This window comes from Zeus faber, assembly GCF_960531495.2.
Source record: "Zeus faber genome assembly, chromosome: 18".
NCBI lineage: Eukaryota > Metazoa > Chordata > Actinopteri > Zeiformes > Zeidae > Zeus > Zeus faber.
This window is the reverse complement of record NC_137210.1, coordinates 12,619,477-12,631,976: the sequence shown is the minus strand read 5'-3', so window position 1 is coordinate 12,631,976 and position 12,500 is coordinate 12,619,477. Positions and strand designations below refer to the sequence as shown.

At 45.3% G+C, this 12,500-nt stretch overlaps 1 protein-coding gene across 1 annotated transcript in view; it reads right to left on the bottom strand.

Annotated features, from left to right (window-relative positions):
- Positions 1–12,500, bottom strand: part of il1rapl1a (interleukin 1 receptor accessory protein-like 1a) — a gene marked incomplete at both ends in the record, with an annotated part of 137,372 nt that overhangs the window by 78,979 nt on the left and 45,893 nt on the right. The window contains one exon of the mRNA XM_080019041.1: positions 309–495. Coding sequence (XP_079875167.1) covers positions 309–495 — 187 coding nt within the window. The remainder of the gene's footprint in view (positions 1–308; positions 496–12,500) is intronic.

Here is a 12,500-nt window from a genome sequence, read left to right as displayed (position 1 = left end):
ATTCAGCGACGTCTTTTCCGCATCCCATATACTGTATAATCAGCATGAATGATCCAGAACTGGCAAACAAATGCGTTTTTTTTTTAAACATCAACAGCTGAGGAATTAGATGAAAACAAAGTAATGAACCATCCTAAATTATTTCTTGCTCGTATAATCACAAAGACAGATGCCCCGCTTTTTTTTATTTTTTATCCCTCAACGCCGATACCGGCTTGGAGCGAAAAAAGGAATTCCAAATAAACGCACCAGAGGCAGATATTCAAATGACCCAAAAGCACAGCGCATGAGAACAGGAGGAGCCCCACCTTGTACCAGGTGATGTCGGGCTCTTTGCCGGGCTCAACGTAGTCGTCGATGTCCGGACAGAGTATGTCTTTGTTCTTGCTGAGCTCCGCCTTCTCCGTCCTCCTCATGTTGGCGTTGTAGCACAGGTCCGTGTCGTTTTCGGCCACCGTCAGGGACATGGACACCTTCATGCAGTACGTGGAGTTCCTGTGGACGACACAAGCAGAGGGATGTTCAGTTGCCTTGCATGTAATTACAGGAGACTGGGAGTCGGATCAGGGTGGACGATCAGGTTTCTTCCTGCCAGGTTTGCTGTGGCGTACACTACTGTGACAGCGCAATCAATCAGAGCCAAACCTGTGATTATTTCTTCAATTATTCTACCTCTATTGTCATCAATATCACAGGACATTACACTCTTGCGGCCATTGAGACAGCCCCCTCCCAAATCACACACACATGCACACACAGCCACACACACACACACACACACACACACACACACACACACACACACACACAGATATGCACGCGTACACACACACACACACACACACACACACACACACACACACACACACACACACGCACACACACACACACACACACACACGCACGCACACACACACATACAGATACGCAGGCGCACACACACATACACACACACACACACACACACACACACACACATAGATGTTGGTGCTCCCTCCTCCCTCCCTATCCTCGCATAACAACGTGTTCAGCCGCTTTACCAATTCAATGACTCATGGTGACTATTGGATTTATGGGGGTGGGGGGAGTTTAGCCAGCCCTGGAAATTCTAATCAGAGAACGGCCGAACGCAGAGTTGGGCCAGCGGGAGGAGGACAGGAAGAGAGAGGGGGAGAAAGACGCTCGGTCCTTAAAAAAATTATGCAACGCCCACTTTCCCACCTCACCCGCCGTACGCCGGCCAGCGCAGGTGACGGATGCCTCCGCGTGCGCTATTCATAGTGTCACAGTCCCCCTCGATACCATCACCGCCATCGCCGCCACGAGCAGGCACCTCCCGGTTGCGATGCAAGCCTCTTGAGCCGACACCGTGGTCAAAGGAACTTTTTTTTTTTCTTTTTACCAATTTTCAACCTCACAAGCACGGGCAGACATTTATCCAAGTCCGAGACTTGGTGTGTCTTCGATGTTCACAACGATCGTCAAGTTTTCTGTATTTCTGTCACCAGCTGGAGCGGCCGAGCTTACTTTGCCCTCTGTTTATATTTTCCTGACGTTAGTAGGAATCCCCGAGGGGAACTGAAATGATACAACTTCCCTGTATACCGTGGTGCACTCGGCTATGGTTCTCGACAACCGCATTTCGGAAGGCAACCAGGCTTCTCCCGAAACATCTGCACAGAAGACATTGTAGATGGCGTGGCATTTTAATTATGCTGTTGAAGAGCCATCATTTGACTCCATTTGTATGAATGCGAATATGAATATGAATACGAATATGAGGGAGGCGCCATGCAGCGTCCCTGTTTGCCCTAGCACAACTGGCGATCATATGTAGCTTCGGAAACTTCTGCGCAGCGGGCATTATGGACCCCCCCCCCCCACTTTTTTTTTTTAAGTTTTGTAAAGTTTGAGTCGTACTTGTATAACTACGGTGCAAAAAAAAAATCCAGAATAAATGTGGAATACAGGAAAGATGTGTTGGCTGCGTCGTGCAGCGGCACACTGCGAGGGGTGTTTGGGGCTATGCTTTGATCAGGTATGCTGGAGACTGTTTTTGGACCACAGAGGGTAACTGCAAGAAACAACCAAAGCCAGCCAAGACCGAGAGGGAAACCGACTACTGAGCAAGTGCATCTGTGAAATGTTTCCAGTTGCTAATGGTGACTCGCACAGCTGCTTACAACCGCCAGCTGGAAGAGCTGGAAGTCAGAGCTGTTAGGGTAGGGTCGGGATTAAGGCAGCAAAGTAACAAGAACAAAAGTGCACGTTTTCCATTGATAGGATTTTTGAAGTTTGCAGGGAAGTCTGACCTTACTATATCCTACAGTACGGTATTATTTATTTTATAATATTTAATTTTACATATCATATATATTATATATTATAACATTTTGAGTTATTATAACACTACAACAGTTAGTAGATGTAGTACATTTTTACTGTACGTTGTATTGGAGAACTACTTTCACTTATTCTTAACTAAAAATGTGTTTAATTTGTTTTACTCTTGCAATTAAATAAGGGAAAAAAAAGTCAGAATGATTGATTAAATTATTTGATCATGAGAAAGACACCATCATTATTTTAATGATAACACTATCGACACCCTGTAATTATTCATTACGGCGCCAGCCTGAAGACGGCCTTCTTCCTTACCACCCCTGTGTGGGGGCCTGGACCAGCCTAGACCGGCCTGGACCAGCCTGGACCGGCCGGAGCCGCAAAAGCGCCGGGCCGGTTCTGACCTGTCTGCTCAACCGTACGGGCTTTCATTTCATTTCAGAACATTACATTTACTGCTGGCCAGATGCTCCCATTCAGGGTAAATGACAGGGTTTCCCATGATCTACTCAGGTTATGGAAGCAATAAGGGAGTCACCTCTCTCGTATAAACACCTCTGACCTCCTCGGGGCTATAAAACAACACGATCCACACACGCACACACACTCACATGGGCACTCACCGGCAGACCATTCAAACGTACATGCGCACGTGCACATGCCCACACACACACACACACACACAGGTACATGTATAGTATACTGAATGCGTTCTGCTCAGCAGTGCTAGTGTGGGCTGGACATAAGTAGTGGGAAGATGAGTGTAAGGGTGAGTAATTATTGGATGGTATGGCAGATAATGCAACACAACAAGCCCACTTCCACACAATGCTAAATAGTCCATTACTAACTCTAGGCTCCCTACCCAGCATGCATAGCATAAGGGGAAGATACTTTGCAACCTCCGAATAGTATGCATCCTGGTAATCACGATATCCATTTAAATGGACCAAGCACGAGCACACAAAACCACACTCAGATGCACCCACACACATCGTCACAAGTGCGCGAGCGCAAATCCACACACGTGCAAGCACTTCCAGGTATATATGTAGACATGATTGGGAGATTATCGCTAATGACCTCTCGCGGTCGGACACCTGAGCCTTTTCAATGTCCCCGGGGAGCCAATAAGAGCGTGGGGACGCCTTGCTATGCATTAAATATTCACAGCGGGCGCCCCGTGGCATTGTGGGAAGGTGTCAGTGGCTGGTGATTGATGGGCAGCCGGGGGTGGACGCATCGTCCTGCGGTGTCTCTCACATCTGTCACACTCTATTTGAGTGCCGCTGCCGCGGACATTAGTCTGCAGCGCACGTCAGCCGCGATTCTCCACACATTATTAGCCCACACGCTGGATAATGCAATCAAAGGCAGGAAGCGCACAGAAGAGCACAGACTCATTATAAGGAGTGTATGAATTCATTCATCAGGTGAAACACAGAGGCGCTGCCATGGCCTGTGTGAGTGTGTGTGGGACAGAGAGAGAGAGAGAGAGAGAGAGAGAGAGAGAGAGAGAGAGAGAGAGAGAGAAATCAAACAAGCATAGGTTTGAGTTCTTGTGCGGGTGGAGATAACGTGCAGTCGGAGAGAAAGCGTGGGAGTGAGAAAAGGAGATACAGGGGGAAACTGAAACACGGAGGGAAGAGGGAAGAGGAGAGATTGCTACTGTATGTAAATGAAGTCACCTTCACACCAAACCCGGCGATTAGATTTAAGTTGCCGGGCAAAGAAGGACAGAGATAACTATTCGCGCATTCATGCTATCGTCCTATGATGCACACACACACACACACACACGACAGGAGGACCCAAACAGAAACACCGTGCGTGCGCACACACACACACACACACACACACACACAGAAACACACACACACACACACACACACACACACACACACACACACACACACACACACACACACACACACACACACACACACACACACACACACATTTCAGGGATTTTGTATGACTCTTTAAGTCATGAAAAAAACTAAACAGGAGGGGGTGTAAATGCAAAGCATAACTGAACACAGAGGGACTTAGCCTCCTTTACACTGTATATATATATATATATATATATATATATATATATATATATATATATATATATATATATATATATATGTACTGTATATATATATGCACAGGAAAATAAGTGTCCACATTAATCTCCAAATGCAGCATCAGGCATTGGGACATACATATTTATATTTCATGACAAATTGAAGTACAGCTGGTGATGTATAATAGTATAATGTACGATGCGTAATAATAATATGCTAATCCCTCTCTCCTCCCGGGGAATGACAGTCCACTATACGGTTTGTTGTGCTGAAAATGAAATTAAACATATTTTTCTCTTGTTTTGACGCAATAAATCACGCGCAGTTGCGCGGAGCTTCATTGACAGTTAATACAGTTTTAATTGCGTGCGTCAAAGACAATGACTTTTCAACTGTGTTTCCACGCAGCCGCACGTCAAGCTCATTAAGCGGCTGTGATGTGTCTGATGGCCGAAAAATGAGGGTTTGCTGTTTGTGTGCTGGGGAGAGGAGGAGGGGAGGCAATGGAGATCCCCCCCCCCTCCCCACCCCCCCACCCCCCTCCAGGGAGTTGCAGGGGGAGAGTGCTTGGGTCATATGTGGTAAAATGTGTGATTCAAAAGCTTACCCTCGAACAAATAGACAATTGATTTCGGCTCTGAGGCAAATCTCTCACCGTGCTCTGATTAGAGAATCCTAGAAGTTTCAAATCCCCCAGATAGACTCCAACACGCCGACAAACTGGAGACTGGAGGCATTTTCTATTTCTTTGGAACTGTAGCGCTGCGGAGCGTTATACAGTAGGCTGTGAATTCCCCACAGCCTTTTCCATTGTAAAAAAAAATAAAAAAAACATAAATAGGCCTCATTTGCATTTTAGTTTGTCAATAATCAAAAGGCGGCCAGATGGAGCATTGATTCACTGTGAGACTGTATTCTGAAAGTATTTGTGTCAGATCCGTCTCGTGGCTTTCGGTGATGAAATGTGCACACACACACACACACACACACACACAGACGTGCATGCGCACACACACACACACACACACACACACACACACACACACACACACACACACACCGGCCAGCCCCCCTGGTCGCACCCCATGTGCTCCCGTTGCTTCTCTGACTGCTTTAAGACGCCTTTAACTGTGTTTTTTAAGAAAAACTGCAGCATGAGCAGCTACAATGAGCCGCTGAGGGATGTCCTTCATAGTAGCCGTACGCTCACACCAGAAGACATTTAATCCCCTCTGTACGCTCAACCGCCACAGAGCTTTCCTCACTCACTACCCAACTCAAGCCTGCATAGTAGTTGCCATAGCAGCGTACAAACAGTTTAATGTGCATATAGCTGCATTAATTTATTTAGATGTTGTTTGCAAATATATTTATTTTCAAGTGACACGGCTATTTTAATATTTATTTATAAAATACAATATAAGATTTAATATGTTAATAAATGCAACATTACCCCCCACAAATCAAGTGTGTTCCCGCTGCCCCTGCACCCCTCCTGCTCCTCTCTTTCTCTCCCTTCTCTATTTGTCCCTTCCATTTTCTCTTGCACTCTTAAAATACAATAACAAAACATTGCAACCTCCTTTCTCTCTCTCTTTGTGGATGTGTGTGAGTGTGTAAACGCACATACAGTAGTCTAAATCATATAAGTTGCAGGGAGCCCAGCATTTGTAGTTGTATCTGTATTTGTTGAGGCAGCAAAATGACTTTTTTTATTTGTATTTGAATAAAAGTGGAAATAGGAAAAAGTGGGAAAACAATCCTGTTTTTGTTTTAATTACATTTCTAATTTTAGGATATTGAAGTGTTACTATAAGTGTTCTTCAATAAACTATTATAACAATTATAAACACTTGAATGTAATATTGGTTTATGGTTTTCATAAACGCAGCAATAAACATGTATAACCATAAACATTGGTTGAAAAGAAAATCATTTTAAAACTAACATTCAGTCCTAATACACTCTCAGACCAATAAATCAAACTCTAAACGAATAATAACAATAATAATTGGAGGATGCTGAACAGACAGAATATAGACAAACCAAAAATAATCTGTACAAATAAAAATAAGTAAACCTCCCTGTAAATCCAGCTGCCTGAGACAGGCGCACAAGAACACCAGAAACAAGGCGAGCGCTGGGGATTTTCCGCGACCGACTTGGTTTGTGGTGAGTTCTTCCCGAAAACAAATAATTTAAAAATATTTGTAGGAAATAAATATTTGTAAAAACCCGCTATTTGTGTTTTGCCGAATACTGTACTCGGATTCGGCTCCACCCTTACCAGGGATCCCAACTACCTCCCAAATTATCTTCCATAATTTTTTTTTTTTGATGAATAAATAAATTCAATTAATCTGTAAATGAATAGCATTATTATCACAAAGTACGGGGAACCCGGCTCCCGCAACAATACGTTTCTTCCTCCATTTTGGGAACAAAAGTTTTGTAGGAACCAAAGAGAAGGGGTTGTTCAGGGTTCATTAGTTGAATCCAGTGGAAATGCATTATCGTTGCCCCGCGTCACAGATCATTTGAATAAAGTTGAACTCCGCTCAACCTTCGCTCGTCTCAGAGGTCGCTCTCTGTCGCTCTCCTTTGCTTCTTGTCGCTACCTGCCACCTCACTTCTGGTGTGAGCGGGTGTGTGTGTATGTGTGCGTGTGCGTGTGTGTGTGTGTGTGTGTGCGTGTGTGTGTGTGTGTGTGTGTGTGCGCGCGTGTGTGTGTGTGTGTTACAGGTGTTTTGTACTGGAGATTTACGGGGTTTGCAGGGGGCCATTATTTGTGCGTGTAACCCCATTTTCACTATTTTTGAGTGTAAGCCATTTCTAAAACATTATTTCAAATCATATCAACAACAATATTTGGTATATACAAAATGAATATTTTCTTTTATAAATTATTAAAATAAATCATCTTTCTCTATCCTTGTCTATCTGACAAGTAGCTTGTGTTGACTAAAAGATACTAAGAGATTTTAGTTAAATTCTATGAATACTGAAACTAATAATAATGATAATAAATGACTGAAAAGGAAGGAAATAAGGAGATATTTTACCTTGCATGAATGCATCAAGAGCATATAACAGCAATAACAATAGTTTTTAAAGTGTCAACTTGAATCAGGACTGAACTTTGGGGAACTCAACATGGTGCTGACAGAAGTGACTTTCTTGCTAGAGATTGATTATTATTATTGATATATAATATCGGCCGATTTTTGGGTTCCGAAGAACTATCGGTATCGGTATTTAAATTTCACCAATAAAGTGCCGATATAGGTTATACCCTACGAATGGTTATACCACGCATAAACAGATTTAGAAGCCACAAGTAGAAGTAAGTAAAGTTTCAAATGTTCTTAAAAGTTTCCAAACTTTCCATTCCTTAACTAAATCTTGAATGAAGTCAATATTCGTCCGTGGACATTACATTTAAGGGTATATGAACTCTAATCTTGGAGAATATGAAAAAAAAAAAACATTAAAGGATTGTGTGGCGGACCAAGAGGCGTGGTCAAGCACCGGCTTCAGACGACAGCATGGCTCCCTTTCCCGCAACTGCCAAGCTGCCTCGAATTGGCCGAACCAGTGCCTGCGTGGCGCTGATTGGTCCAACTCGTGGCAGGGAGCTTTTTCTAATAGTTTGTCTGTCTTGCAGAGGGGATGGGTGCACGGGCTCTTCGGTCGACCAGGAGCCAGGGAGCGGAACACCATTCATCCTGCACCCGAAACCATCACCATCATCATTATTATTATTATTATTATTATTATTATTATTATTATTATTTATGCTTGTGGCCTGTGAGGCTTTTGTTCCTCAATATAATAAAAACCCTCGCCATGTTGGCAACACCGGGGCAAAGAGGACTCGCTCTACCTAAACCACTACAAGTGGCACGTGAACAGGGACTCGGGAGGTGCAAGGTGCTGAGTGAAAGGCAGCGCGGAGCTGATCTGCTTGCTGCAGAAACGCCTCGTGGACCTGAAGGAGGAGTGGGACTTCCTTTGCTGCCAGTTGGAGCGTGTCCTCACCAGTGTGCGCTCCCGGGAGCACAACGCGACCGGCCTCTGGCCCGCCGCCTCCAACCAGGAGCCGGCAAGAGGACCCACGCAGGATTGGGCCGGGTCCCTAGCCTGTTCTGGTGTCCCGGAGGGGAACAGACCCCTCCCCTGTCTGGAAGGGGCGTACCAAGTACCAGTAATGCTACGGGGGGTAGACATCAGGCATTGCTGGACTTGGGCTGGTCGCAGGTACAGGCTGCAATTAATTCCCACCTGTCACACTTCCTGATTTTGGGCACGGATTGGCCAGGGTTTGACGTGTTGATGAGAGAGATTGGGGGAGTGCATTCAGTCGGTATAGAGATGTGAGTGTTGCGTGGGCCGTGGTGATCTGGAGGGGTCATTGGGAGGCGCGATAGGTGCAGGGCTGATGGAATCCCAAGTGAGCTCTCCCCTAGTCCCCTTGACCTTTCGTATCGCAAATTTTCTGCTGGAGCAGACGCCCTAGGACACCCTTTGTGAGGCCTTTGTGGGGGTAGATGAAGTCGATGCCATATTGATGCGCAAAGACGCCATTTTTCAGTGTTTAGGCCATGTTAGCCATGACACTCAGACGGGAGAGGAGATAATCCAGTTGTTGAATTATTAACTTGTCACCTTGGTCACAATAAAACACGACAGCAGATAATGGCCTGCTTCTATGGCCAGGAATTTGGGCAGATGTGCACAAATGGTGTGCTGTGCCTGAGTGTCAATTACTCTACCCTCCGGCAACGGCAAGAGCGCCGTTGAGGCCCCTCCCCCTGGTCCTGGTCACATTATGGATGTGGCATGGACCTCATCGGGCCGTTAGACCGCAGTGCCTGCGGGTATCATTTTGTGTTAGTCCTGGTGGATTATGTGACCCAGTACCCCGAAGTAGTGCCCCTGCGCAGTATTACGGCCAAACGTGTGGCGCAGGCACTATTCCGGTCATCTCCTAAATTGGGATTCCGAAGGAAATTCTGACCAACCAGGACCAACCCACGTACACTCCGGGAACTTTACGAGTTACTGAGCCTCCGCTCAATTCGGAACCAGGTGGGGATGGTTCCGGCGTTCACCATCCCCAGACCAACGGTCTGGTGGAGCGCTTTAATAAATGTTATAAAACACGATTCTAAAGTTCGTTCAAGACAATAGCCGTAATTGGGACAAGTGGTTGGACCTCCTGCTGTTTGCAGTGCGAGGTTCCCCAGGCCTCCATGGGATTTTCTCCCTTTAAACTCGTAGGAGAACTTGGCAGGAGACCCCAGGGGGTGCTAGACCTAATTAAAGAAAACTGGGAGAAAGGTCCTAGCACCATTAAGAACGAAATACAGTATTTTATGGAACTGAGAGCAAAGTTACACGCGCTGATTCGGTCATTATCACTTAAGAATTTACTCCAGGCTCAGGAATCTCAGCGCCTCTTATACGTCATGGGGCTCAACTCAGACAATTTGCACCAGGAGACAAGATGTTAGTGTTGCTCCCAAAGTCCGGCTCTAAATCTTCCAAGAATTGGCAAGGCTCGGCTCGGCTCGTTTTTTCGCGACACTGGATTTAACCAAGGGCTACCGGCAGATTCCCTTGTACCAAGAGACGACATCCTCCACTTCGCTCGGCTTGTACCCCTTTTTCACACTCCCTTCAGGCTGTTCCGTGCCCCAGCCACCTTTCAGAGACTCATGGAACGCATCCTGCGTCCGTATGTAGCATATGCCGTAGCCTAACTAGATGACGTAATCATTCACAGCGACACCCGGTAGCGGCATATGCAGCATGTGGGTGCAATGCTTGAGTTCCTGAGGCGGACTGGGCTCACCACCAACCCAAAGAAGTGTGCCCTCGGACAGAGGGAGGTAGAGTATCTGGGGTACCACTAGGGTCAAGGCCTGGTCCGAGCCATGCTTGATAAAACCGCTGCGGTCACAAACACCCGGAGAACCAAGACCAAGAAGGAGGTGAAGTAGTTCTTGGGGCTGGCAGGCTACTATAGAAGGTTTCTCCCTGACTTTTCGGATCGAACCAGCCCATTGTCCAACTAAATTTGAAAGGGTGCTCTAGTACCTGTCCAGTGGACAGAAAAGTGCCAGTCAGCTCTCTGTGGGAAACCAATGCTGTTTAACCCTAACTTCTATCGACCTTTCTGTCTGCAGACCGACATGTCGGACAGAGGGCTGGGTGCGGTCTTGTACAAGGATGTGGAGGGGACTGGGCGACCGGTGCTGTACCTCAGCCACAAGCTCTCAGAGCAGGAGTCGAGGTCAGTCAGTGGAGAAGTGTTTGGCGATCAAGTGGGCCATCGGTTCCCTCCGCTATTACCTCCTGGGTCATGCTTTCATCCTCTGTTCTTACCACGCCCCACTGCAGTGGCTCCACCGCATGAAGGACACAAACGCCTGGATCACCCGGTGGTACCTGACTCTCTAGCCCTTTAACTTCCGGGTGGTCCAAAGGACGGCGGCCCAGATGGTCACGGCTGACTTTCTCTCCCTCTTGCCTCATCGGCGCACAGGCTCGTCAGCCGACCAGGAGCCAGGGAGAGGAATGCCATTCCCCTGCGCCTGGAACTACCAGCATCATCATCATCATTATTATTATAATTTTATTTATACCTGTGGCCAGCGAGCCTTTTGTTCCTCAGTCTAATAAAAACTCGCCATCTTGGCAACCGAAAGCAAAAGGCTGCCATCTCCCTCCCTAAACACCTACCTGTGGGCAGAGACTATCACGGATTGTAATAGTCGATAGACAGCTGGGGAAGGCTGCGGGTATAGGCCTGGTATAACATTATATTCATCCCTGCTGGGGTTTTAGCCCTAAAATGTAAATTGTGACATTCCTTACTCACCCCGAGTCAATCGAAAACATATTCCGTTTTTGTGTCGTCACGCATGGAGTTCGCTTGCAGCTGCAATGCAACGGGTTAGTTTTATTTAAGTCCCAAAAAATGATAAAGTTGATGAAATGTCTCTGAGGGACATGCAGTGTTTAATCCGTTTGAATGGAACCGTGTTGTTGGGAACTTCCACACGGTGTGATTTCCTCCCACAGAGACACGGTGAGGCAGGAGGTAGGAGACAGCCACGTTCTGTCTTTTCGGATAAAGTCATAACATGCAACAAGTATATCGACCCTCATAGACATCTCTCCGTCATACTCGTCCTCCTCGAGCCACACAACATGGCTCCTACATTACCCACAATGCAATGTCTTTAAGCGACGGGCCCCGTCACTACCCGATCCCCCCCCCTACAGGACACTAACAAAGATGGATTTGGGATTTTAGGATTTGGGATGGGATTTAGTGAAAATAATAATTTGTGTTGCTTTTGTTTGAGTTAATTATATAAACTCTTCAAACTGATTTTATTTGAGTTAAGTAATTATTGGGAATATTAATTTTGCTTTCATCCATTTCATGTTATTTACACACTTTCATGTTCATTTTGTTAATTAAAGCAATGTTTTCCTTAAACCATTTATTGCAAAAGCTGAAAAATCTCTATTTATAAAATAGATAATAAGTTTTCTGAATATTTTTGGCCCTTAAAATTTTTATCTTATTTTCTGACTGTGACAGTTTAGGATTAAGTTTTAGTTTAAGTTTTTTTTTTGTTGTTTGCATAGAATGGGATTTCAGCCTCTTGATACCTCTGATTTCATAAAAATAATTCCTGAAAAATATTTATATTAGCATCTGACAAGAAAACTAAATAAAATTGGTGTGCAATATAGAAGAAGTCAGAAAATGTGATAAAGTCAATATGAAAATAAACAATATTGAACAAAGACATAAAAAAGATAAGAAATATTCTTTTCTTTTCTGTATTTGAAAGGATTTGTCTTTTGACTCAAGTCAATATTTGTGTCTTTCTGAACAGCGTGTTCGGCTTCTGGCACAGGTGTAGTGTGTGTATGTGTGTGAGTGTGTGTTTTGTGGTTTTAGTATTTTCGTTTACAAGTAACTGCCATGGCCCTAATCATACTTAGATTCAGAATCACATTTTAGGCAAGCCCACACAAAAAAAAATCAACGAATCAAAGACCCAA